The sequence below is a fragment of the Triticum dicoccoides genome, chromosome 7B (assembly GCF_002162155.2).
Source record: "Triticum dicoccoides isolate Atlit2015 ecotype Zavitan chromosome 7B, WEW_v2.0, whole genome shotgun sequence".
NCBI classification, from domain to species: Eukaryota; Viridiplantae; Streptophyta; class Magnoliopsida; order Poales; family Poaceae; genus Triticum; species Triticum dicoccoides.
Genome location: NC_041393.1, coordinates 531284431 through 531309672, shown reverse-complemented (window position 1 = coordinate 531309672; position 25242 = coordinate 531284431). Strand labels below are relative to the sequence as shown.

The following is a 25242-nucleotide window of genomic DNA, read 5'->3' as shown; positions in this document are numbered from 1 at the left end:
CTAGGATTCCCAAGGGGGAAAGAGGGAGAGGGGTGGCCGGCCACCTCTCCTAGTCCTAATAGGACTAGGGGAAGGGGGGAGGCGCGCAGCCCCCTTGGGCTGCCCCTTTCTCCTTTCCACTAAGGCCCATGATGGCCCATATGGTTCCCGGGGGGTTCCGGTAACCTCCCGATAACCCGGTAAAATCCCGATTTCACCCGGAACACTTCCGATGTCCAAACATAGGCTTCCAATATATCAATCTTTATGTCTCGACCATTTCGAGACTCCTCGTCATGTCCGTGATCACATCCGGGACTCCGAAAAACCTTTGGTACATCAAAATGCATAAACTCATAATATAACTGTCATCGTAACCTTAAGCGTGCGGACCCTACGGGTTCGAGAACAATGTAGACATGACCGAGACACGTATTCGGTCAATAACCAATAGCGGGACCTGGATGCCCATATTGGCTCCTACATATTCTACGAAGATCTTTATCGGTCAGACCGCATAACGACATACGTTGTTCCCTTTGTCATCGGTATGTTACTTGCCCGAGATTTGATCGTCGGTATCCAATACCTAGTTCAATCTCGTTACCGGCAAGTCTCTTTACTCGTTCTGTAATACATCATCTCACAACTAACATATTAGTTGCAGTGCTTGCAAGGCTTATGTGATGTGCATTACCGAGAGGGCCCAGAGATACCTCTCCGACAATCGGAGTGACAAATCCTAATCTCGAAATACGCCAACCCAACATCTACCTTTGGAGACACCTGTAATGCTCCTTTATAATCACCCAGTTACGTTGTGACGTTTGGTAGCACCCAAAGTGTTCCTCCGGCAAACGGGAGTTGCATAATCTCATAGTCATAGGAACATGTATAAGTCATGAAGAAAGCAATAGCAACATACTAAACGATCAGGTGCTAAGCTAATGGAATGGGTCATGTCAATCAGATCATTCAACTAATGATGTGACCTCGTTAATCAAATAACAACTCATTGTTCATGGTTAGGAAACATAACCATCTTTGATTAACGAGCTAGTCAAGTAGAGGCATACTAGTGACACTTTGTTTGTCTATGTATTCACACATGTATTATGTTTCCGGTAAATACAATTCTAGCATGAATAATAAACATTTATCATGATTATAAGGAAATAAATAATAACTTTATTATTGCCTCTAGGGCATATTTCCTTCAGTCTCCCACTTGCACTAGAGTCAATAATCTAGTTCACATCGCCATGTGATTTAACAGCAATAGTTCACATCACCATGTGATTAACACCCATAGTTCACATCGCTATGTGACCAACACCCAAAGGGTTTACTAGATTCAGTAATCTAGTTCACATCGCTATGTGATTAACACCCAAGGAGTACTAAGGTGTGATCATGTTTTGCTTGTGAGAGAATCTTAGTCAACGGGTCTGCCACATTCAGATCCTCATGTATTTTGCAAATTTCTATGTCAACAATGCTCTGCATGGAGCTACTCTAGCTAATTGCTCCCACTTTCAATATGTATCTAGATCGAGACTTAGAGTCATCTAGATTAGTGTCAAACTTGCATCGGCGTAACCCTTTACAATGAACCTTTTTCCATAATCGAGAAACATATCCTTATTCCACTAAGGACAATTTTGACCGCTCTCCAGTGATCTACTCCTAGATCACTATTGTACTCCCTTGCCAAACTCAGTGGTATGGCATACAATAGATCTGGTATACAGCATGGCATACTTTATAGAACCTATGACTGAGGCATAGGGAATGACTTTCATTCTCTTTCTATTTTCTGCCGTGGTCGGGCTTTGAGTCTTACTCAACTTCACACCTTGCAACACAGGCAAGAACTCCTTCTTTGACTGTTCCATTTTGAACTATTTCAAAAATTTATCAAGGTATGTATTCATTGAAAAATCTTATCAAGCGTCTTCATCTATCTATATAGATCTTGATGCTCAATGTGTAAGCAGCTTCACCAAGGTCTTTCTTTGAAAAACTTTTATTCAAGTATCCTTTCATGCTTTGCAGAATAATTCTACATTATTTCCGATCAACAATATGTCATTCACATATACTTATCAGAAATGTGGTAGTGCTCCCACTCACTTTCTTGTAAATACAGGCTTCACCGTAAGTCTGTACAAAAACTATATGCTTTGATCAACTTATCAAAGCGTATATTCCAACTCCGAGATTCTTGCACCAGTCCATAAATGGATCGCTGGAGCTTGCATGCTTTGTTAGCTCCCTTTGGATCGACAAAACCTTCCGGTTGCATCATATACAACTCTTCTTCCAGAAATCCATTCAGGAATGCAGTTTTGACATCCATCTGCCAAATTTCATAATCATAAAATGCAGCAATTGCTAACATGATTCGGACAGACTTTTAAGTATCGATACGAGTAAGAAAATCTCATCGTATTCAACACCTTGAACTTTGTCAAAAACCTTTTTCGACAAGTCTAGCTTTGTAGATAGTAACACTACTATCAACGTCCGTCTTCCTCTTGAAGATCCATTTATTCTTAATGACTCACCGATCATTGGGCAAGTCAATCAAAGTCTACACTTTGTTCTCATACATGGATCATATCTCAGATTTCATGGCCTCGAGCCATTTCGTGGAATCTGGGCTCATCATTGCTTCCTCATAGTTCGTAGGTTCATCATGGTCTAGTAACATGACTTCCAGAACATGATTACCGTACCACTCTGGTGCGGATCTTACTCTGGAAGACCTACGAGGTTTGGTAGTAACTTGATCTGAAGTTTGATGATCATCATCATTAACTTCCTCACTTATTGGTGTAGGAATCACTGGAACTGATTTCTGTGATGAACTACTTTCCAATAAGGGAGAAGGTATAATTACCTCATCAAGTTCTACTCTCCTCCCACTCACTTCTTTCGAGAGAAACTCCTTCTCTGGAAAGGATCCATTTTAGCAACGAATGTCTTGCCGTCGGATCTGTGATAGAAGGTGTACCCAACAATTTCCTTTGGGTATTCTATGAAGACGCACTTCTCCGATTTGGGTTCGAGCTTATCAGGATGAAACTTTTTCACATAAGCATCGCAGCCCCAAACTTTAAGAAACGACAACTTTGGTTTCTTGCCAAACCACAGTTCATAAGGCGTCGTCTCAACGGATTTTGATGGTGCCCTATTTAACGTGAATGCGGCCGTCTCTAAAGCATATCCCCAAAATGATAGCGGTAAATCAGTAAGAGACATCATAGATCGCACCATATCTAGTAAAGTACGATTACGACGTTCGGACACACCATTACGCTGTGGTGTTCCAGGTGGCGTGAGCTGTGAAACTATTCCACATTGTTTTAATTGAAGACCAAACTCGTAACTCAAATATTTGTCTCCGCGATCAGATCGCAGAAACTTTATTTTCTTGTTACGATGATTTTTCCACTTCACTCTGAAATTCTTTGAACCTTTCAACTATTTCAGACTTATGTTTCATCAAGTAGATATACCCATATCTGCTCAAATCATCTTGTGAAGGTCAGAAAACAACGATGCTTGCCACGAGCATCAGCACTCATTGGATCGCATACATCGGTATGTATTATTTCCAATAAGTCAGTAGCTCGTTCCATTGTTCCGGAGAACGGAGTTTTAGTCATCTTGTCCAAAAGGCACAGTTCGCAAGCATCAAGTGATTCATAATCAAGTGATTCCAAAATTCCATCAGTATGGAGTTTCTTCATGCGCTTTACACCAATATGACCTAAACGGCAGTGCTACAAACAAGTTGCACTTATCATTATTAACTTTGCATCTTTTGGTTTCAATATTATGATTATGTGTATCACTACGATCGAGATCCAACAAACTATTTTCATTGGGTGTGTAACCATATAAGGTTCTATTCATGTAAACAGAACAACAATTTATTCTCTTACTTAAATGAATAATCGTATTACAATAAACATGATCAAATCATATTCATGCTCAACGCAAACACCAAATAACACTTATTTAGGTTCAACACTAATCCCGAAAGTATAGGGAGTGTGTGACGATGATCATATCAATCTTGGAACCACTTCCAACACACATCGTCACTTCACCCTTAACTAGTCTCTGTTTATTCTGCAACTCCTGTTTCGAGTTACTAATCTTAGCAACTGAACTAGTATCAAATACTGAGGGTTTGCGATAAACACTAGTAAAGTACACATCAATAACATGTATATCAAATATACTTATGTTCACTTTGCCATCCTTCTTATCCGCCAATCACTTGGGGTAGATCCGCTTCCAGTGACCAGTCCCTTTGCAGTAGAAACACTTAGTCTCAGGCTTAGGATCAGACTTGGGTTTCTTCACTTGAGCAGCAACTTGCTTGCTGTTCTTCTTGAAGTTCTCCTTCTTCCTTCTGCCCCTTTTCTTGAAACTAGTGGTCTTGTCTACCATCAACACTTGATGTTTTTCTCGATTTCTACCTTCGTCAATTTCCGCATTACGAAGAGCTTGGGAATCGTTTCCGTTATCCCTTGCATGTCATAGTTCATCACGAAGTTCTACTAACTTGGTGATGGTGACTAGAGAATTCTGTCAATCACTATCTTATCTGGAAGATTAACTCCCACTTGATTCAAGCGATTGTAGTACTCAGACAATCTGAGCACATGCTCACTAGTTGAGCGATTCTCCTCCATCTTTTAGCTATAGAACTTGTTGGAGACTTCATATCTCTCAACTCGGGTATTTGCTTGAAATATTAGCTTCAACTCCTGGAACATCTCATATGGTCCATGACATTCCAAACGTCTTTGAAGTCCCGATTCTAAGCCGTTAAGCATGGTGCACTTAAACTATCAAGTAGTCATCATATTGAGCTACCCAACGTTCATAACGTCTGCATTTGCTCCTGCAATAGGTCCGTCACCTAGCGGTGCATTAAGGACATAATTCTTCTGTGCAGCAATGAGGATTTAACCTCAGATCACGGATCAAATCCGCAACATTGCTACTAACATTTTTCAACACAATTTTCTCTAGGAACATATCAAAATAAACACAGGGAAGCAACAACGCGAGCTATTGATCTACAACATGATTTGCAAAATACTACCAGGACTAAGTTCATGATAAATTTAAGTTCAATTTAATCATATTACTTAAGAACTCCCACTTAGATAGACATCCCTCTAATCCTCTAAGTGATCACGTGATCCAAATCAACTAAACCATGTCCGATCATCACGTGAGATGGAGTAGTTTCATCGGTGAACATCATTATGTTGATCATATCTACTATATGATTCACGCTCGACCTTTCGGTCTCCGTGTTCCGAGGCCATATCTGCATATGCTAGGCTCGTCAAGTTTAACCTGAGTATTCTGCGTGTGCAAAACTGGCTTGTACCCGTTGTAGATGGACGTAGAGCTTATCACACCCGATCATCACGTGGTGTCTGGGCACGACGAACTTTGGCAACGGTGCATACTCAGGGAGAACACTTCTTGATAATTTACTGAGAGATCATCTTATAATGCTACCGTCAATCAAAGCAAGATAAGATGCATAAAAAGATAAACATCACATGCAATCAATATAAGTGATATGATATGGCCATCATCATCTTGTGCTTGTGATCTCCATCTCCGAAGCACCGTCATGATCACCATCGTCACCGGCGCGACACCTTGATCTCCATCGTAGCATCGTTGTCGTCTCGCCAATCTTATGCTTCCACGACTATCACTACCGTTTAGTAATAAAGTAAAGCATTACATCGCGATTGCATTGCATACAATAAAGCGACAACTATATGGCTCCTGCCAGTTGCCGATAACTCGGTTACAAAACATGATCATCTCATACAATAAAATTCAACATCATGCCTTGACCATATCACATCACAACATGCCCTGCAAAAACAAGTTAGACGTCCTCTACTTTGTTGTTGCATGTTTTACGTGGCTGCTACGGGCTTAAGTAAGAACCAATCTCACCTACGCATCAAAACCACAACGATAGTTTGTCAAATAGACTCCGTTTTAACCTTCTCAAGGACCGGGCGTAGCCATACTTGGTTCAACTAAAGTTGGAGAGACAGTCGCCCGCAAGCCATCTATGTGCAAAGCACGTCGAGGGAACCGGTCTCGCGTAAGCGTACGCGTAAGGTTGGTCCGGGTCGTCTCGTCCAACAATACCGCCGAAACAAAGTATGACATGCTGGTAGGCAGTATGACTTGTATCGTCCACAACTCACTTGTGTTCTACTCGTGCATATAACATCAACATAAGTAACCTGGCTCTGATACCACTGTTGGGTTTCGTAGTAATTTCAAAAAATTTCCTACGCACACACAGGATCATGTGATGCATAGCAACGAGGGGAGAGTATTGTCTACGTACCCAACGCAGACCGACTGCGGAAGCGATGACACGACGTAGAGGAAGTAGTCGTACGTCTTCTCGATCCAACCGATCAAGTACCGAAACTACGGCACCTCCGAGTTCGAGCACACGTTCAGCTCGATGACGATCCCCGGACTCCGATCCAGCAAAGTGTCGGGGAAGAGTTTCGTCAGCACGATGGCGTGGTGACGATCTTGATGAACTACAGCAGCAGGGCTTCGCCTAAACTCCGCTACAGTATTATCGAGGAATATGGTGGCAGGGGGCACCGCACACGGCTAAGGAATAGATCACGTGGATCAACTTATGTCAACTTGTGTGTTTTGGGGTGCCTCTACCTCAGTATATAAAGGAGCCAAGGGGGGAGAGGGGCGCCGGCCAGGGAGGAGGGCGCAGGAGGAGTCCTACTCCTACCGGGAGTAGGACTCCCCCCCCCCCAATCCTATTCCAACTAGGATTCCCAAGGGGGAAAGAGGGAGAGGGGTGGCCGGCCACCTCTCCTAGTCCTAATAGGACTAGGGGAAGGGGGGAGGCGCGCAGCCCCCTTGGGCTGCCCCTTTCTCCTTTCCACTAAGGCCCATGATGGCCCATATGGTTCCCGGGGGGTTCCGGTAACCTCCCGGTAACCCGGTAAAATCCCGATTTCACCCGGAACACTTCCGATGTCCAAACATAGGCTTCCAATATATCAATCTTTATGTCTCGACCATTTCGAGACTCCTCGTCATGTCCGTGATCACATCCGGGACTCCGAACAACCTTCGGTACATCAAAATGCATAAACTCATAATATAACTGTCATCGTAACCTTAAGCGTGCGGACCCTACGGGTTCGAGAACAATGTAGACATGACCGAGACACGTCTCCGGACAATAACCAATAGCGGGACCTGGATGCCCATATTGGCTCCTACATATTCTACGAAGATCTTTATCGGTCAGACCGCATAACGACATACGTTGTTCCCTTTGTCATCGGTATGTTACTTGCCCGAGATTTGATCGTCGGTATCCAATACCTAGTTCAATCTCGTTACCGGCAAGTCTCTTTTACTCGTTCTGTAATACATCATCTCACAACTAACATATTAGTTGCAGTGCTTGCAAGGCTTATGTGATGTGCATTACCGAGAGGGCCCAGAGATACCTCTCCGACAATCGGAGTGACAAATCCTAATCTCGAAATACGCCAACCCAACATCTACCTTTGGAGACACCTGTAATGCTCCTTTATAATCACCCAGTTACGTTGTGACGTTTGGTAGCACCCAAAGTGTTCCTCCGGCAAACGGGAGTTGCATAATCTCATAGTCATAGGAACATGTATAAGTCATGAAGAAAGCAATAGCAACATACTAAACGATCAGGTGCTAAGCTAATGGAATGGGTCATGTCAATCAGATCATTCAACTAATGATGTGACCTCGTTAATCAAATAACAACTCATTGTTCATGGTCAGGAAACATAACCATCTTTGATTAACGAGCTAGTCAAGTAGAGGCATACTAGTGACACTCTGTTTGTCTATGTATTCACACATGTATTATGTTTCCGGTTAATACAATTCTAGCATGAATAATAAACATTTATCATGATATAAGGAAATAAATAATAACTTTATTATTGCCTCTAGGGCATATTTCCTTCACATACTTCGACCAATGTCACCAAACCAAGTGATCGCCGACAAGCAAGCTTCCACCCATCGTGGAGATACTAGCGAGAGAGTGAACCACCAAAAAGAAAGTGAGAGACACAAGCCAAAATTGAGCGCCTCTTCGTCAAGAGAGAAAAACTTAGTCCTCCTAGCCACAAAAAGAGATATGAGAGAAGTGTGTGAGAACCCATTGAGTGTCATCCACTTTGTCCTCCTATGCAAAGATGAGATGACAAAAACTAACAATACTAATCCTCTTCCTATAGTGTTTTCCAACTTGTTGCAGGAATTCGAGGATGTCTTTCCTGATGAGCTACCGCCCAGTCTCCCTCCTCTACGTGGCATTGAACATAGGATCGACCTCATCCCCGGTGCACCTCTTCCAAACAAGGCTCCCTATCGCGTCAACCCCAAAGAAACTAAGGATATCCAACGACAAGTACAACAACTTATCGATAACGGGCATGTACGTGAAAGCTTAAGCCCATGTGTCGTTCCGGATATACTTGTTCCCAAGCAAGATGGTAGTTTTCGCATGTGCTCTGATTGTATACCTATCAATGCTATCACCGTTCTTTATAGGCATCCCATTCCTCGCCTAGATGATATGCTAGATGAACTTAGTGGCGCCACCATTTTCTCAAAAATTGATCTTAAAAGTGGTTATTATCAAATCCGCATACAAGAAGGTGATGAATGGAAAACCACTTTCAAAACAAAATTTGGCTTGTACGAGTGGTTGGTTATGCCTATGGGTTTATCGGAAGCCCCCAGTACTTTCATGCGTCTTATGCATTTCGTGCTTCGTCCTTACATTGGAGTGTTTGTTGTGGTCTATTTCGATGACATACTTGTTTTTAGCAAATCCATCAAAGATCATCTAAAACATGTTAAGGTTGTTTTGCACACCCTTCGCAAGGAACGTCTTTATGCCAACATGAAAAAGTGCACGTTTGGTGTTGACAAGCTTGTTTTCTTGGGTTTCGTTGTTTCCTCAAAGTGTGTCCATGTTGTTGAATCTAAAATTGAAGCAATTAAAACTTGTCCCCAACCCACTAATTTGCAACAAGTGCGTAGCTTTCTTGGCCTTGCAGATTTCTATCATTGATTTGTGAAAGATTTTAGCACCATCGCCGCACCTTTGCATGCCTTGAGTAAGAAAAACGCTCCTTTTGTTTGGGTACCTTTGCAATCTACCGCTTTTGATGAACTCAAATCTTTGCTTACTCATGCTCCGATTCTTGCTTTACCCAACTTTGACAAAACTTTTGAGGTTCATTGCAATGCAAGTGATAATGGAATTGGTGGAGTTTTGATGCAAGAAAAGCGAGCAATTGCATATTTTAGTGAAAAACTCTCCGGTGCTCAACTTAACTATCCCATCTATGACAAAGAATTGTATGCTTTAGTTCATGTGTTACATGTTTGGGAGCATTACCTTAGACCGCATGAGTTTGCCATACATACCGATCATGAGACACTTAAGTACCTTAAAGGTCAAACCAAGTTGAATAAACGGCATGCTAAATGGAGTGAATTTATTGAATATTTCCCCTATGTGATCAAGTACATTAAGGGCAAAGAGAATTTTGTGGTAGATGCCCTTTCCCGCAAATGCATGTAACTTACTCAACTTGAATTGAATGTTGTTGGATTTGATCATATCAAAGATTTGTATGAGCGTGATGTGACTTTTGCTACTCCTTATGCAAAGTGTGTGACACATACTTCTTGGGAACGATATTGTATCAAAGATGGTTATCTTATGAGAGCTAACAAACTATGCATTCCCGAGTCTTCTCTTCGTTTATTACTTTTGCAAGAGGATCATGGAGGTGGACTCATGGGACACTTTGGACGTGACAAGACTTTTGCAACGCTTTCCAAGAACTATTTTTGGCCCAAGATGTTTTGCGATGTCGCCCGCTTCACCAACCGGTTCTCTACATGTTGCAAAGCTAAGTCACACTCTCAATCCCATGGTTTACATATGCCTTTACCTATTCCACATCAACCTTGGGAAGATATTAGCATGGATTTTATGCATGGTTTGCCTAGGACTCAAAATGGCAAGGACTTCGTTTTTGTTGTTGTGGACCGATTCTCTAAAATGGCTCATCTTATCTCATGCAATAAGATAGACGATGCTTCACATGTTGCCAATCTCTATTGTAGGGAAATCCTGAGGTTGCACGGTGTGCCAAAGACAATTGTGTCGGATCGAGACGTCAAGTTCTTAATCTACCTTTGGAAGACGCTATGCGCCAAGCTCGGAATCAAGCTACTCTTCTCCATGGTGTATCATCCACAAACCGATGGCCAAACGGAAGTCACCAACTGGACGTTTGCAACTCTCCTCGCTTGTTGATAAAGAAGAACATCAAGGAGTGGTAGGAGTTCCTACCCATCGCCGAGTATGCCTACAACCGAGCAAGACACTTTACCACCGGCAAGTCCCCCTTCGAGATTGTCTACGGCATCAAACCATTGTTGCCGTTGGACATCCTTCCTCTACCGCTTCAAGAACGAGCCAACATGGACGCAAGTGCAAGAGCTGCCTACCTCAAGAAGATGCATGAAGGAACATGTTCCACGATCGAGCACCAAGTACAATGACTCGCTTCCAAGATCAACATCAACAATTCTCCAATGGTGTTCCAACTGGGTGATCAAGTATGGATACATCTCCGAAAGGACCGCTTCCCCAACGAACGCAAGTCCAAGCTACTCCCGAGAGCCGACAGACCATTCAAGGTGCTAGCACGCTACAACGACAACGCCTACAAGGTCGACATCCCACGTGACAAGTACAACGTTAGCAACATCTTCAACGTCAAAGACTTGGCCAAGTACCATGGTGATGAAGAGCACGATCCGTGGACGGATCTCTCCCAAGGGGGAGGGGGGTAGATGATGCGGAGCATCCCTCGACTACCCGCACCAACACTCCATCACCACCGCAAGCACCGAGAGGACCAATGACAAGAGCACGTGAACGCGCCATCGAGAACGAGGTTGACTCTCTCCTCTTCGAGTTTCAGTCAGATTCGCATGAGAATTGGGTTCTACCTCATAAAGACTTGTTATGCGTTCTAGGATACCAAGGACATGATCGCGAGAAGGAGAAGGTGACGGTTCGAGCACCCATGGAGCAAGGGAAGGAAGGAGGGTGAAAGTGCAACTATCCCTAGGTGGTTTTGGTAATTCCTAACAACATATGGCTCATGGAGCTAATACTATTCCAAGACAAACATTTCAGGAAAAGCTCAATGAATGGCATGGCATGGATGAGGAAAGTGGATCCCTCAAAATTCTAAGGATAAAAGGATTGGCTCAAGCTCAAAAGCTTAAGACTCTACATTTTACATTTTAGTGATCCAAGATCACATTCAGTCTATAGGAAAATCCAATACTATCAAGGAGGGATGAGGTGTTGCTTAATGAGTTTCTTGCTTCAAGTGCTTAGTGATATGCTCCAAAACCCTCAACTACTTTCTCATATGCACATATGACCTAAACCTAAAGTCAAACTCGGCCCCACCGATTCTTTCTATCTGACGCCACAGAGTTCAGATGTCATAGCCACTGCCACAAACCCTAGGCAAATCGGTCTCACCGATAGGGATCTCGGTGTCACCGAGATGGGATTGTAATCTCTCTATTTCCCTTCGTAACATTTCGGTCTAACCGAAGTGAGCGATCAGTCCCACCGAGATTGCAATGTAAACTCTCTGTTTCCCTTTCGTAACATTTCGGTCCCACCGAAATGAGCGAACCGGTCCCACCGAGTTTACCTGACCAACTCTCTGGTTAGCTTATTACCAAAATCGGTCTCACCGAGTTTGTGTAATCGGTCTCACCGGGATTACGTTATGCCCTAACCCTAACCATATCGGTCCTACCGAGTTGCATGTCGGTCCCATCGAAAATCACTAATGGTCACTAGGTTTACTAAATTGGTCTGACCGAGTTTGTTGATTCGGTCCCACCGAGATTGGTAAATTGTGTGTAACGGTTAGATTTTGTGCGGAGGCTATATATACCCCTCCACCTCCTATTCATTCGTAGAGAGAGCCATCAGAACAAGCCTACACTTCCAACTTACTGTTTCTGAGAGAGAACCACCTACTCATGTGTTGAGGCCAAGATATTCCATTCCTACCATATGAATCTTGATCTCTAGCCTTCCCCAAGTTGCTTTCCACTCAAATCTTCTTTCCACCAAATCCAAATCCTGTGAGAGAGAGTTGAGTGTTGGGGAGACTATCATTTGAAGCACAAGAGCAAGGAGTTCATCATCAACACACCATTTGTTACTTCTTGGAGAGTGGTGTCTCCTAGATTGGCTAGGTGTCACTTGGGAGCCTCCAACAAGATTGTGGAGTTGAACCAAGGAGTTTGTAAGGGCAAGGAGATCGCCTACTTCGTGAAGATCTACCGCTAGTGAGGCAAGTCCTTCGTCGGCGACGACCATGGTGGGATAGACAAGGTTGATTCTTCGTGGACCCTTCTTGGGTGGAGCCCTCCGTGGACTCGCGCAACCGTTACCCTTCGTGGGTTGAAGTCTCCATCAACGTGGATGTACGATAGCACCACCTATCGGAACCACGACAAAAACATCCGTGTCTCCAATTGCGTTTGAATTCTCCAAACCCTTTCCCTTTATATTCTTGCAAGTTGCATGCTTTACTTTTCGCTGCTCATATACTCTTTGCATGCTTGCTTGAATTGTGTGAAGATTGCTTGACTTGTGCTAAGATAGCTAAAATCTGCCAAAGACTAAAAGTGGGAAAAGGTTAAGTTTTTAATTGGTCAAGTAGTCTAATCACCCCCCTCTAGACATACTTCCGATCCTACAGAGGGGACAAGAAGAACGAAGGAAAGGAGCCTCTAGACACTCCGGGTGCCCGGACGAAAGGACCCCGGGTGCCCGGACGAGCAACCAAGGGAAGGGACAAACTCTGTGGGCGCCCCGGATGCCCGGCCACCTCCTGGGTTGTGCCCTACCCGCCCCGGGTGCCCGGCCTCCCGCACGGCTGTCGCCTGGGCTGCACCCCGGGTGCCCGGCTTGTGGCCCCGGGTGCCCAACCCCTACCGCACCCCGCTCCAACCCCGACCGGGTGCCCGGGCCATGGACCCCCGGGTGCCCGGCCAAGGCCGCCCAGCCGCCTACACCGACCCCGGGTGCCCGGACTTAGGACCCCAGGTGCCCGGTCCTCACGTTGCAAGGTCCCTGACCGGTCCGGGTGCCCGTCCCCCTTTGCACCGGGTGCCCGTACCCCTCCGAGGGCCTGCGTGCCTCCTTGGGGCTTTGCCCTTGTATCCCCCCTCCTCACTTATTTTGTCTAGAACTATAAGTACTCCCCACCTAGCTCTTTGGAGAGGTCAGCAAAGTATTTGATAGACAAAGAGAGAGCTTTGCTCATCTTCCTCCTTTTGGAGATCTAGACCTCCTCTTGGAGAAGCTCCTTTTGGAGATCAAGCCCTCCTCTTGGAGAAGCTCCTATTGGAGATCAAGCCCTCCTCTTGGAGAAGGATCCCCATCATAGGATCATCAAGACCTCTTTCCTCATAGGATTGGGATGAACTAGCACCTTGTATCTTTCCTTTGTTGTCCTTGGATTCATTTTGACCTCTTGTGTGTTCATGGATCTAGCATATGTGTGATTCGATCTAGTCAATGTGAGTGTTTTCCCTCTCTTGTGTTCTTCGTGTTCTTCATGTTCTTGGGATTACCCCTCCAATTCGTGAAAGATCTCCACATAGGGTTCCACCCTACAACAAGCTGAGGCCTGGATATAGGAAGAAAAGAAAGACGTCCATCCACGGATATTCAATTTGGTGTCTGGGCTCATCTGCACCCCGTGAACAGTAAATTTGACACAAAAAATTCTAAAAAACCTAAACAAAATTTAGGTGGAAGATGTTCCAATGCGTGATGCCCGTGCGAAATTTCAGCTTGTCCAAACATCCAATCAGCTCATGGCAAAAAAGACAAAATTGGTCAAAACAATACGTGAATAGTAAAGTTTCTTGCCACCCTAAATTTTGTCTTTTTTGCCGAGAGTTACTGAAATGTCCAAACTCCACGAAATTTGGCACGGATTTCATGCAGATGCACCTGAGAGCATTTAGCATCACAAAAAATGGATTTATTTGAATTACTATCTTAAATGAATTTACCGTTCACCCAGGGTGCAGATGCACCTAAGAGCAAAAACGCCGCGTCCATGGAAAATTATTACTCAAATCTGGAATTGATCTCTCGGACTCCAATACTAGACATCCTAGACCCTCTCAAATTAAACAGATTTATTTCTTGGCTTCAGTCAGTGCTATCAATGAAGAAATGGTGACAGTTTCGCACATGTGACAACCAGAGAAAAGATATGAAACAAATTTGAATAAGCTACTAAGAATGACTTTAAAAATCTGAAAATATGAGTAAATTATGTGAGATAATAAACCATAATCATTCTATAATAATTATTAAACATGTGAGAATTACCAAATTGAAAGCTCAGACTTTCTTTTGTAAAGATCAATGGTATTATGGAAAACAAGAAATTTCAAGGCAACTCACTAATAATTATTTAAAACTTCCATAAAGATTCATCACATTTTCCTTTTTTATTGGTACAAACAGTTACAAGGATTTTTGGAATTTTGAAATATTTTTTAAAAATAATTGTCTTTTCAGGTGACCCTTTTTGTGGATGGGCAGGCTATGGCTATGGAGCTCATTTCATTCTTAAAAAATGATGCATTGTTCTTTTCAGATTCAGATGGAACAATAGTAGCCAAGATAGGTTAGAAAAGTGCACCAGTATGCAATCGGTAGGGTCTTATTCCTCCTTATCTCAGGATGGGTTAGATGGGACGTATAATCTGATTGTTTAGGGCGCACCACCAAGCTGCATTAGACAGAGCCCCCATGATCCTATCTGTGAACCAGATTGACATGTTCACTCCTGTCGGATCCCACATGAGCTGAAAGTTCAAGTAACACACACACACACACACACACGCACGCACGCACGCACGCACGCACGCACGCACGCACGCACACACACACACACACACACACACACACACACACACACTTTTTGTTGTTTTAAATTTTCAATTAATGTAGAATACAAGAAATTTTTTGTTGTTTTAAAAAATGTTCACATCTTTTATATTTTTTTTGTGTTAGTGAAAGTATTTATACATTCCTAGACATTATAAAATAATTATATACTAATGGGAAGATAAATACGAGTCTTGTAAATCCCCAGGCCGCTTCAAATGAAAAGTCTTAATTTTTTAGTTATATGATACTTCTAAAATAATACGTGTATATTTTTTGTTAAATATATTAAAAACATGGTGTTGATAGTTTTTATTAAATATACGAAGACTTCTTTATGAAACTGTCAAAAATATATGAACATGAATATTTTAACTCTATCTATTACTGTGATTAAGATTTATACTCCTGCAAAAAGAAAAATAACTAACATATGGTGAATGGGCTGTAGTAACTGCAACCCATTTAAGTCGGGTGCATGTTGGTGTATAGAACAATAAGCCTACTTATCTTAGATGGACAAGAAAATTGAACTAGGAACATGCTTGTAGTGAGAGGTCTCTGGTTTGAACCTATGTCGGCACTATTTTTCATATGAACTTTCCATTTGTACTGTTTTTTGACGGGCCAGAGCATTTTTACAAAATTTGTTATTAATTTAGGGGTGTTCTGCAAAAAACCGTCGCTCCAGCTCCACCTCGTCACTTTTTTTTTTTGCATCGAAGTTTGGACTTTATTCAGAATAACAATAGTCGGTTATAATCTGCCTGTAGGCTGGTTCGGATAAAATCCGGGCTGCTCTCTAGCCAGCATTCCGTCCCATCAAGCGTACAGGCACGCTGAGCACAAAGATGTGCCGGCACATTTTGCTCCCTACCAACATGTCGAACCGAGAAAGAAGTAAAAGTAACGACGTAGTCCGCTAACTCTCTAAAGATGGGCGAAGCAACCGATCTAGAATTGCCTCGTGAGTTCCAGAGGTCGACCAACTGTGAGCAGTCCACCTCCATGATCACATGTGAAAAACCTCGAAGTTGGGCGAAGATGACCCCCTCCCGAAAGGCCATAGCTCGGCTATGAAAGGATCCGAAGCACCTGGCAAAGGCTTACACCATGCTCCTAGGAAAGAGAGGTGAGAGCGAGCCACCCCCCTGCCCCTCCCCTAGTCGTATCTGCATACACTGAACCATCAGTGTTTATAGTGATCCACCCCGCCTCCGGAGGACGCCAACCTTGGCTCGCAGTCCTGGTCCGTCGTCCCGGGATATCGATGATGGATAGAGCTTCATGCACCCATTTCAGCGTCGTTGTCGGGTCATACCCGTCTCGGCCATGAGTCCAGTTATTCCTTGAGGTCCAAATAGAGTGCATGATGGAGATGATTTTGCACCATGTATCATCAGAGAACAAGCTGTCCAACAGAATGTCACGAGCCCAAGTTTCGGGGTGCAGCCGTGGTAGCTGGAAGCCGAAGCGGTCCTTAGCTGCTACCCAAAATTTCCTTGCATGAGTGCAGGAAACAAGCGCATGCAGCAGATTCTCATCCATGGCCATGCAAATGTCACACCGGCCGCTTGTTTTGATATGCCTGTACTGCAAGGTCACCGAATCTGACAAGATACCTCTGAGAACTCTCCACCAGAACACACTGACCTTCGGTAGCACATGGATCTTCCAAAGTGCAGTCCACAACTCTCTGTTTGCCGATGAAGATTCCGTTATCGTCCCTTCCTCCATGGAGCTAGGCTCGTTGCGAGTCATAAGAGATCGATACGCTCACTTTACAGAGTAGTTTCCTGACTTTTCCTAGTCCCATGCCAATATATCTTCCCCTCCCACCGAATTGAGAGGGATATTCAAGATTGCCTCTGCGTCAGGATGTAGGAAGTTTTGGCGTATTAGTTCCTCATCCCAATTGCCAGTATAATCATGAATCAACTCAGAAACCCTAGTCAAAGGTGTAGCGCCAAGGCGACCTGTTGGTTTCCACGATAGTGTATTTGGTATCCACGGGTCTGTCCAGATGGAGATTGTGGAGCCGTCCCCAACCCGGTGAATTAAACCAACCTCCAATGCCTTCCGTCCCGCCACTATTGCTTTCCATGTCGTCGAAGCTCGGGCCGGTACCGTGGCATGGAGAAAATCCGTGTGTGGGTAGTATCTCCCTTTGAGCACCCGGGCACACAACGAATTGGGATTTGTTAGCAGTCGCCAACCTTGTTTGCCTAACATGGCGAGGTTGAACACTTGGGGATCCCGAAAGCCCATTCCCCCCTTGACCTTTGGCAATGTCAACTTATCCCAAGATATCCAATGCAGCGATTTTTTGTCAAAAGAGCTTCCCCACCAATATTTGGCCATAGGGGATGTAACACTCTTACAAACTTTCTTCGTCAATTGAAAGCAACTCATGTTGTAGGTTGGTATCGCCTGAGCGATTGATTTGAGTAGAACTTCCCTCCCTGCACATGCGAGGTTCCTTTCTGACCAGCCGCCAATCTTGTTGCGCACACGATCATCGATATGGTTGAAAGTGCCACTAGTGATATGCCCAATAGCAGTCGGTAAACCCAAGTAACGTTCCGAGAATGCCTCCACTGAGATTCCAAGAGATGCCTTGAGGGCTACTCGGATAGGCTGACTTGAGTTTGCACTAAAAAAGATTGAGCTCTTCTCCCTGTTCACCGCCTGGCCTGAGCACTCAGCGTAGATCCGGAGAATATCATTGAGTCTTTCTGCACTTTGGGTGTTTGCACTCATAAAAATTAGACTGTCATCAGCAAACAATAGGTGTTACCCATGGTGCATGAACACTCACCCGAACCCCTCGATCGATATATGCAGCCCCGTGATTGTTGAGAAGGGAAGTAAGGCCCTGCGCACATATAAGAAAGAGGTATGGAGACATAGGGCAGCCCTGCCTAAGACCCCTCGATGGGTCAAAAAAGGGCAGGAGATCACCATTTACCTTGATTGTAAACCAAACCGATCTGACACATTTCATAATGAGGCCCATCATTGCTTCGAGATAGTGCCACTCCACTCTATCATATGCTTTAAGCATGTCCAGTTTCACCGCACAACTTGCATTCTTTCCTCTCCTCCTTCTGCGGATGGTATGAACACATTCATAAGCAACCAAAACATTATCCGTGATCAAACGACCTGGTATGAATGCGCTTTGCTCTTCTCCGATGACCTCATCGAGTATGAGCTGAACCCTGTTGGCCAATACCTTTACTGCTATTTTATATAAAACCGGGCAAAGAGAAATTGGCCTATATTGGGAAATTTTCTGCGGAATTCGGACCTACTGGATTAGTGTGATAGCCGTATCATTGAGTCCAAAAGGTAGCTCACCACCGATGAGAAATCCCAGAATTGCCTTTGTTACATCTTCCCCAACGACATCCCAATGGCGTTGGTAAAAACCGGCCGTAAATCCGTCCACTCCTGGAGCCTTTGACGGGGCCATTTCAAAAAGAGCGTCCCTAACCTCGGATGCCGAGAATTCCTTCTCAAGTGTGTGATTCATGGCCTCTGACACTCGTGGTTGGACACATTGCAGCAATTCCTCCATAGGTGCATAACCCTGAGACTGGTATAGTGCCTTGTAGAAATCTATGATTTCAGTCTTGACCTCCACTGGATCGGTGCACTGCTCACCATCCCCCCTTTCCAGTGAGGTAATTCGGTTGGTACGCTTTCGTTGTGCTGCCTGGGCTTGGAAGTATCCTGTGTTCCGGTCTCCTTCGCGTAGTCAAGACACACGAGATCACTGCTTTAGCCAGATTTCTTCCTGGCGCAATGCTTCTCGCAGCTGTTTAGCAACATTATTTTCCTCCTCCGTCAGGCCACGGCCCATCAAAACGCTATGCAATCTGTCAAGACGGACTTGGAGACGGCGTACCTTTTTATGCATGTTGCCAAACTCACGATTACCCCAAGCACCCAGCTGAGTCTGAACCTCAGCAAGGGCGTCGATGATGCCTTGGAGACTGCCCTGCCCGGCTCCCATTCGCCACATCGTTCGCACCTTCTCATCGTAGTCAGCATGACACTGCCATACATTTTCATAGCGAAAAGAACGATGGCCCCGTGTCCAACCGGTCTCCATATTTGTTCTCAGCTCCGCCAGCACAAAGCAGTGGTCTGATTCAACACTACTTATGTGCTTCACGCTTGTGTACTCAAACAGATCAAGGAAACTGGAGTTGACCATTGCTCGGTCTAGTCTTTCCTTTACGTTCATCTCCCCTTGCTGCTTGTTGTTCCATGTGAAAGGGACCCCACGCCACCCCACATCTTGGAGTGCACAATCTACCGCTACTTCCCAGAACGCACGCATTTGGCTCTCCGGTCTAGCATTGACTCCGAAATGCTCGTCTCCATGAAGAGTTTCATTGAAATCACCCATGCAAATCCATGCTTCATGGTGTACAATAAATAACGTACGCAAGAACCGCCAACTATGATGTCTATTTTCCACACGAGGTTCTCCGTAAAAACCAGTAAAACACCAACTTTTATTATCTTTCTTGACTTTCACATCGAGATGGGATCGACTATAATTTTGAACCGACACATCAATATCTCTTGACCAGAAAAGACCAATACCTCCACTAAGCCCGTCGCTATCGACAGCAAAACAACCAGAAAAACCTAAACCGAATTTTAGATCCTCCAGACGCTTGCCCTTAATTTTTGTTTCCATGAAAAACAGAAGGGCGGGGCCTTCTTGCTTCACAACTTTGCGAAGCTCTCGAACTGTCCAAGGGTTCCCAAGCCCTCGGCAGTTCCATGATAAGACACTCATTGGTTCGGGCAGGGCTGACCCGCAGCCCCTGCCGAAGATTCAAATGAGGGTAGCGTTGGCTTTTTCTTCTTCGGATCCCTTTCTCTGAAGGTATCCCCAAGATCTCCAACTTGTTGCTCAGTAATGGCCGTTGCCCCCTCGACAGTTACTAGACCAGCATGCACGTCCCCATGTTCAGTAAGAGCCAGTTGGGGCTGAGTTACCTTGCGATATACTTGGGTGTTTTGTGGCCCTCCCTTCCTCTTGAATGGAGCGTTGTCCTTGGCAGGGGAGGTCACTTTAACACCACTTTTCTGCTTGGAACCCGACGAGCGAGATTCTTTTGTGCTTGTTTGTGAATAACTCCTTTCCTTCGAAGAGGCTTCCCCAGAATTGGATTTCTTCCTATCTTCCGGTGCCCGTAAGCTAGACTTGAAGGGTAGATCCCCCTTCTCGTCCCTGGTTTCCGGTGTAGGGCAAAACAGATCAGAGTGTCCCAGGCGGCCGCAAGAGAAACAGAAGTGCGGGATATATTCATATTCGATGTCATAGCATTCTCTCCTGTTCCTCTTGGCCGAAGCAATTAGGATCCATCTGCGAAGGGGTTTGTGAACATCGATGGTGACTCGTGCTCGAAGGAAACCCCCAACAGGATCAATCTGCACGTTAGAAGCTTCCTTATCGATCTGTCTTGCTATCGCCAGACCCCTCGTTTCGTTCTTCAGATTGTAGGGCAGGTTTACAACCCTAACCCAGATCGGCAACTTGTCAAATTTCAGCTCCTATGGCTGCATGTGCGCTTGAAAGTCCTCCAAGATGACCGCGTGTTTGCTGATGTGCCAGGGGGATCCCTCCCAGACACGATCCCGATCTCGCTTAGTCTCAAACTCCGTGACGAACATGTTCTCCCCCAACGGACTGATCGCCAGGCCTCTTGGGTTGCCCCAAGCTGGACGTAAGGCGTTGGAGATTGTCTGGATGTGGAAGAGATTGCGATACAGAACCTTGCCCCCCAGAAGCCACTTCGGTGCTGCACTGTCGTCCTTGTCATCCATCACCAGAGGCGTTGCCTCTTCCTCGGAGATGTCGAGTCTACCGAGCGCTGCCTCCATCTGCGCCCGAGCCGAGCGAGGGGAGAGGGCACTGCCGTCTTGCTTCTCCTTGCCCGCGCCGGATGTTGTGATCGTCGCCGGGAGCACGTGGGTGGCCCGCAGGAGAGATCTGCGGCCGCCGTCAAGATCGCCTAGCCCTAATCGCCGCGAGGGTGTTAGGGTTTCGGGAACGTTACGCACTGATTGTTGCCTTAAAGCATCAACCACTCCACCTCGTCACTGATGGCCGGCCTGGCGCCACCATGTCATGCCACAGAAGCGGCCTACATAGCTACATACGAGAATGAATCGTATATGCACCTTGAGACAAGTTCCGACACTAGTTTTCTGTATTTTTCAACTTGTGATACCAAACTGCACACGTTGTGCAACTTCATGTACCACCAGCGCATTTATCTCTTTTGTTTTCCAGCGTAACTAATGCACGCTTTCATCCTTTCTTTTAACCGTTGATACATGCATGCATACATTAGAATAACCCCAGTTCTTCTCACGTGCACTTCTTCTAATTACATACATGCATGCACTCGTGGACAAAAGATTAATGTCATCCTAGATTTTTTCTATTTCGAAAATTCAAAATATTTTGTATCTAAAATCGTCGGCCCGACTGAATATTCATTTTCACATAAAAAATAAACACGGTGGACCTTTAAAACTGGATTCCATGTTGATATACCCTGACGACTTTTTTGGGGGTCAAAAGTTATCATGACTAGGCTATGTGATTTATCATGCATGTGGTACAAAAGTTACCATCAGGGAAATTAGCGGAGCATAAAATGGTTCCTCCGACCTTCTCCCCCACATGCAAATGCGTGCATGCACTAGAGAACAAAAGTTGATGTCATCTTATTTTTCTCTCCAGTTTGAAAATTCAAAATATTTTGTAGCTCATGTTAATGCAATGTCTTGCTCCCTTGAGATTTGGGGATTGTTGTCAGAAATAGTATGGGACTGATTTGTTTCGTAGTGCACACAGAGAGAAATAGTCCCTGACATATGGAGAAGAATGCTATATTCCGACAAGAAGATAGATATAAAATTCACTAAGACTTATCTGCGTTGCAGAGAAGAGAGATATGTTTCGAGAAGAAACTATACCAAGAAGATTGCGTAACAAAGTTGACCCCTAAAAATATTGCTGAAGTGAAGCAACTGGTATCCATGGTGTCCGAGAAGAAATGATTGCAGTCGAGAAGATTGAAGACGAAACAGTTGTTGCGTTGTTCTTTCTCTTATTTGAGTCATAGGACCACTGTATTACTAAGAGGGGTGTAAATATTTCGAGACTTATGTCTGTTGTGATGCTTAGTCGAAATCTATGAGAGTTGAGAGAAATCTTTTTGTGCTCCAAAATATTTCTTGCCAGCCAGAGACGTTGATCTTGTGGGCTGTGAGAGACATTTTTTAACTGAGGAGTCAGCCTTACTTGTTCCTCAAGTAAAGTTGGAAATGTGTCGATTAGTGATACGTCTCCAACGTATCTACTTTTCCAAATACTTTTGCTTTTGTTTTGGCCTCTCATTTGCATGATCGAATGAAACTAATCCAGATCGACGATGTTTTCAGCAAAACTACATTGGTGTTGTTTTTGTGCAGAAATAAGTTTTCAGAATTGGACAAAACTTTACAGAGATTTATTTTGAAATAAATAAAAAATACTTGAGCAAAAAAGTGCCAGAGGGGGCCACCCTAGGCTCACAAGCCTGGGGCGCGTCGGGCTCGATTGTGGGTCCCCTGGACCCCTTCGGTCGAGATCGACTTGCCCCCATAAGTTAGCTATACATGGAAGGAGTGAATCAACTACTCCCTCCGTCTCAAAATAAGTGTCTCAATTTTGTACTAACTCTAATATAAAGTTGTACTAAGTTTGAGACACTTATTTGGGACGGAGAGAGTATTTCATAGTACGCCATTACAACACACGCGCGCACACGCTTAACCTAACTACCTAAAAAAATACTAATAACCTTAGGTTTCAGTTTTAGTTTTGACAAACAATTGTTGTCTGCTCTAACACGAGGGTACACGATGCAAGCTCACCAGTCAACCATTCTATCAAATTGATGTTATTAAATCTAGAAAATCAGCAATGTTCTAAAGTAACCCAGTTAGTTTCCAAATTTTGATAGAAACTTCCTCGGTGATAGTGTCAAAAAAATGTCTTATGTTAAGTTACAGAAGGAGTGAGGACTGAGTTGTAGTTCAGTGGCAAGGACGCAGTGGCGTTACCTTGTAGACTGGGGTTCGACTCCCATCAAGAGTGAATTTCCGTGATATCAACTGGATTTCCGAGATATCAACCGGATGGGCTTCTTCTATATAAAAGTGCGACTATGCTACATCGACGAGCTCTTTACAAGGCTTTATTATTTTTAAAGTTACGGAGGGAGTAGAACAGAAGCATACATTACTTTTTCTCTCGAAAATGCAGTCCTATACACATTACTTGCTTGGAGATGCGTGCAATTTAGTTTTCAGGTCTGAATGTCTGATAGAGTTGAAGAGTTGAAGGAGATCACGATTCGTTCGCTACTTATTTATGATACGACAGCAACATCTCATTCTTATATGCATAAAACAGCGTACTCTACTACCATAGATGCGCTACTAGAGTTCGGTACTACTTCGGTCACACCAAGCTACAACGAGCAAAGATTACACTAGTGATGGATCGATCGAGTCACGGGTACGTAGCTCGCCCGGTTGCTGCGGCGGCGTGGGTGGTTGGCCGCCGCGCTAGCTGGTTCACAGGCACCAGAACGGCGGCGACGACGTGATCTCCGGCACGGCGAACACGTCGCTGTCGCTGTCGCTGTGGTACCACTCCCGCACGTGCCCCTGCTTGGCCTTCGCCGCCGCCGCCGGGGCCACCAAAGCGGCCGGAAACTCCTGCAGGCCCCAGGCCGGAACCGGCGTATGCGGCACGTGGGGCGCCCACGCGCCGCGCTTCCCCGGACGCTCGGCGGCGACCACGTCGAACAGGTCGGCGTCCAGGAACGGCACCTGCTCGTCGCGCCCCTTCTGCTTCTGCCCAAGTGCAAAGGTTTTGGCGTTTAGTTTTCGCACGTACGCTGCGGTGGACAGAACCGGGTAAAGAGACGGTCGGCGACTTACGGCGACGAAGGCGGCGTCGTCGAAGAGGAGTTCGTCGACTTGCCAGCCGGGGCAGATGTTGGTGAGGTAGTCTGAGATGCTGCTTCCTCCTCCTCCTCCTCCGGCGTGGCTGGCGTCATGAACTGCAGGGGCTTCCTCGGCGGCCGAGGCCGAGCAGTCGTCCTGCTCGACGGAGCTCCCGTCCGGGGAGGGGATCTCCTGGTCCACGGGGTCGGCGGAGAGCTTGGCACCGACGAGGAGGAAGCGGCTGTGCTTGGCCGTGAGCTCGTTGGCGCTGTGAATGGGCTCGTCGCAGTCGGCGCACAGGATCGCCCGGTCCTCCACGCAGAACACGAGCCCCCTCCGCTCCTGCAAACAATCCAGCAAACAGACACCGTCAGCTCAACTCAGCTCAGCTCAGTGTCGCAGCATCGGACGGACATGGAGCGCAGGCACCGCACGCACCTTGCAGACGTCGCAGAGCGGCGCGGCGGCGTCGTTGGCGGCCGGGGAGGGCTGGAGGAGGGTGAGGCGGCGGTGCTTGCCGGCGAGCTTGTTGGCGCGGTGGACGCGGCGGTTGCAGGGGGAGCAGAGCGCGGCCTCGTCGGCGCAGCAGAGCACGGCGGCCGGCTCGAGGCCGCAGACGTCGCACTGCACGCGCATGGCGATCGGCTTTCTTGGAAGCAAGTCAAAGGAGGGGGAGAGTTGCGGCTGGATGCGAGGAAGGAGATGGAGGGAAATAATAATGCAAGGAGAAGAGAACAGAGGAGCAAGCAAGCAATGGAAGAGGAGCATGTGGAGGGCGATGGGGCTATTTTATATACGCCATGACAGGGAGACGAGAGGGATCTTTCACGCCGAGTTTTATTCTGCTGCCGCATGGGTTTGTTCAAAAGCTTGGGGTGGGGTGGGGTGGGGTGGGGCGGGGCATGGAACTCCAAAATATCCTTAACAAAACCACAAATATCTAGCGGTGATCTGTACTTCAGGGTGAGGGAGTCAGTGCTGGCATTGTCCCTCCCGAATGAGGGAGCCGGAGGTGGAGCCGTGGAGGTGGGCAACTGTGTCAGCTTAAAATGTATCTTCTACTTTTTTCCCTTTTTGGCATA

General features: G+C 45.5%; 1 protein-coding gene across 1 annotated transcript; it reads right to left on the bottom strand.

The window, feature by feature from the left end:
* Positions 1-23537: 23537 nt before the first annotated feature.
* LOC119342150 (B-box zinc finger protein 20-like) lies at positions 23538-24924 on the bottom strand. The gene is made up of 3 exons (XM_037613989.1): positions 24599-24924; positions 24155-24502; positions 23538-24067 (listed from the first exon to the last, which is right to left on the bottom strand). Exons 1-3 carry the CDS (start codon positions 24794-24796, stop codon positions 23786-23788), a joined length of 828 nt encoding a protein of 275 aa, XP_037469886.1. The 5' UTR covers positions 24797-24924; the 3' UTR covers positions 23538-23785.
* Positions 24925-25242: the final 318 nt, after the last annotated feature.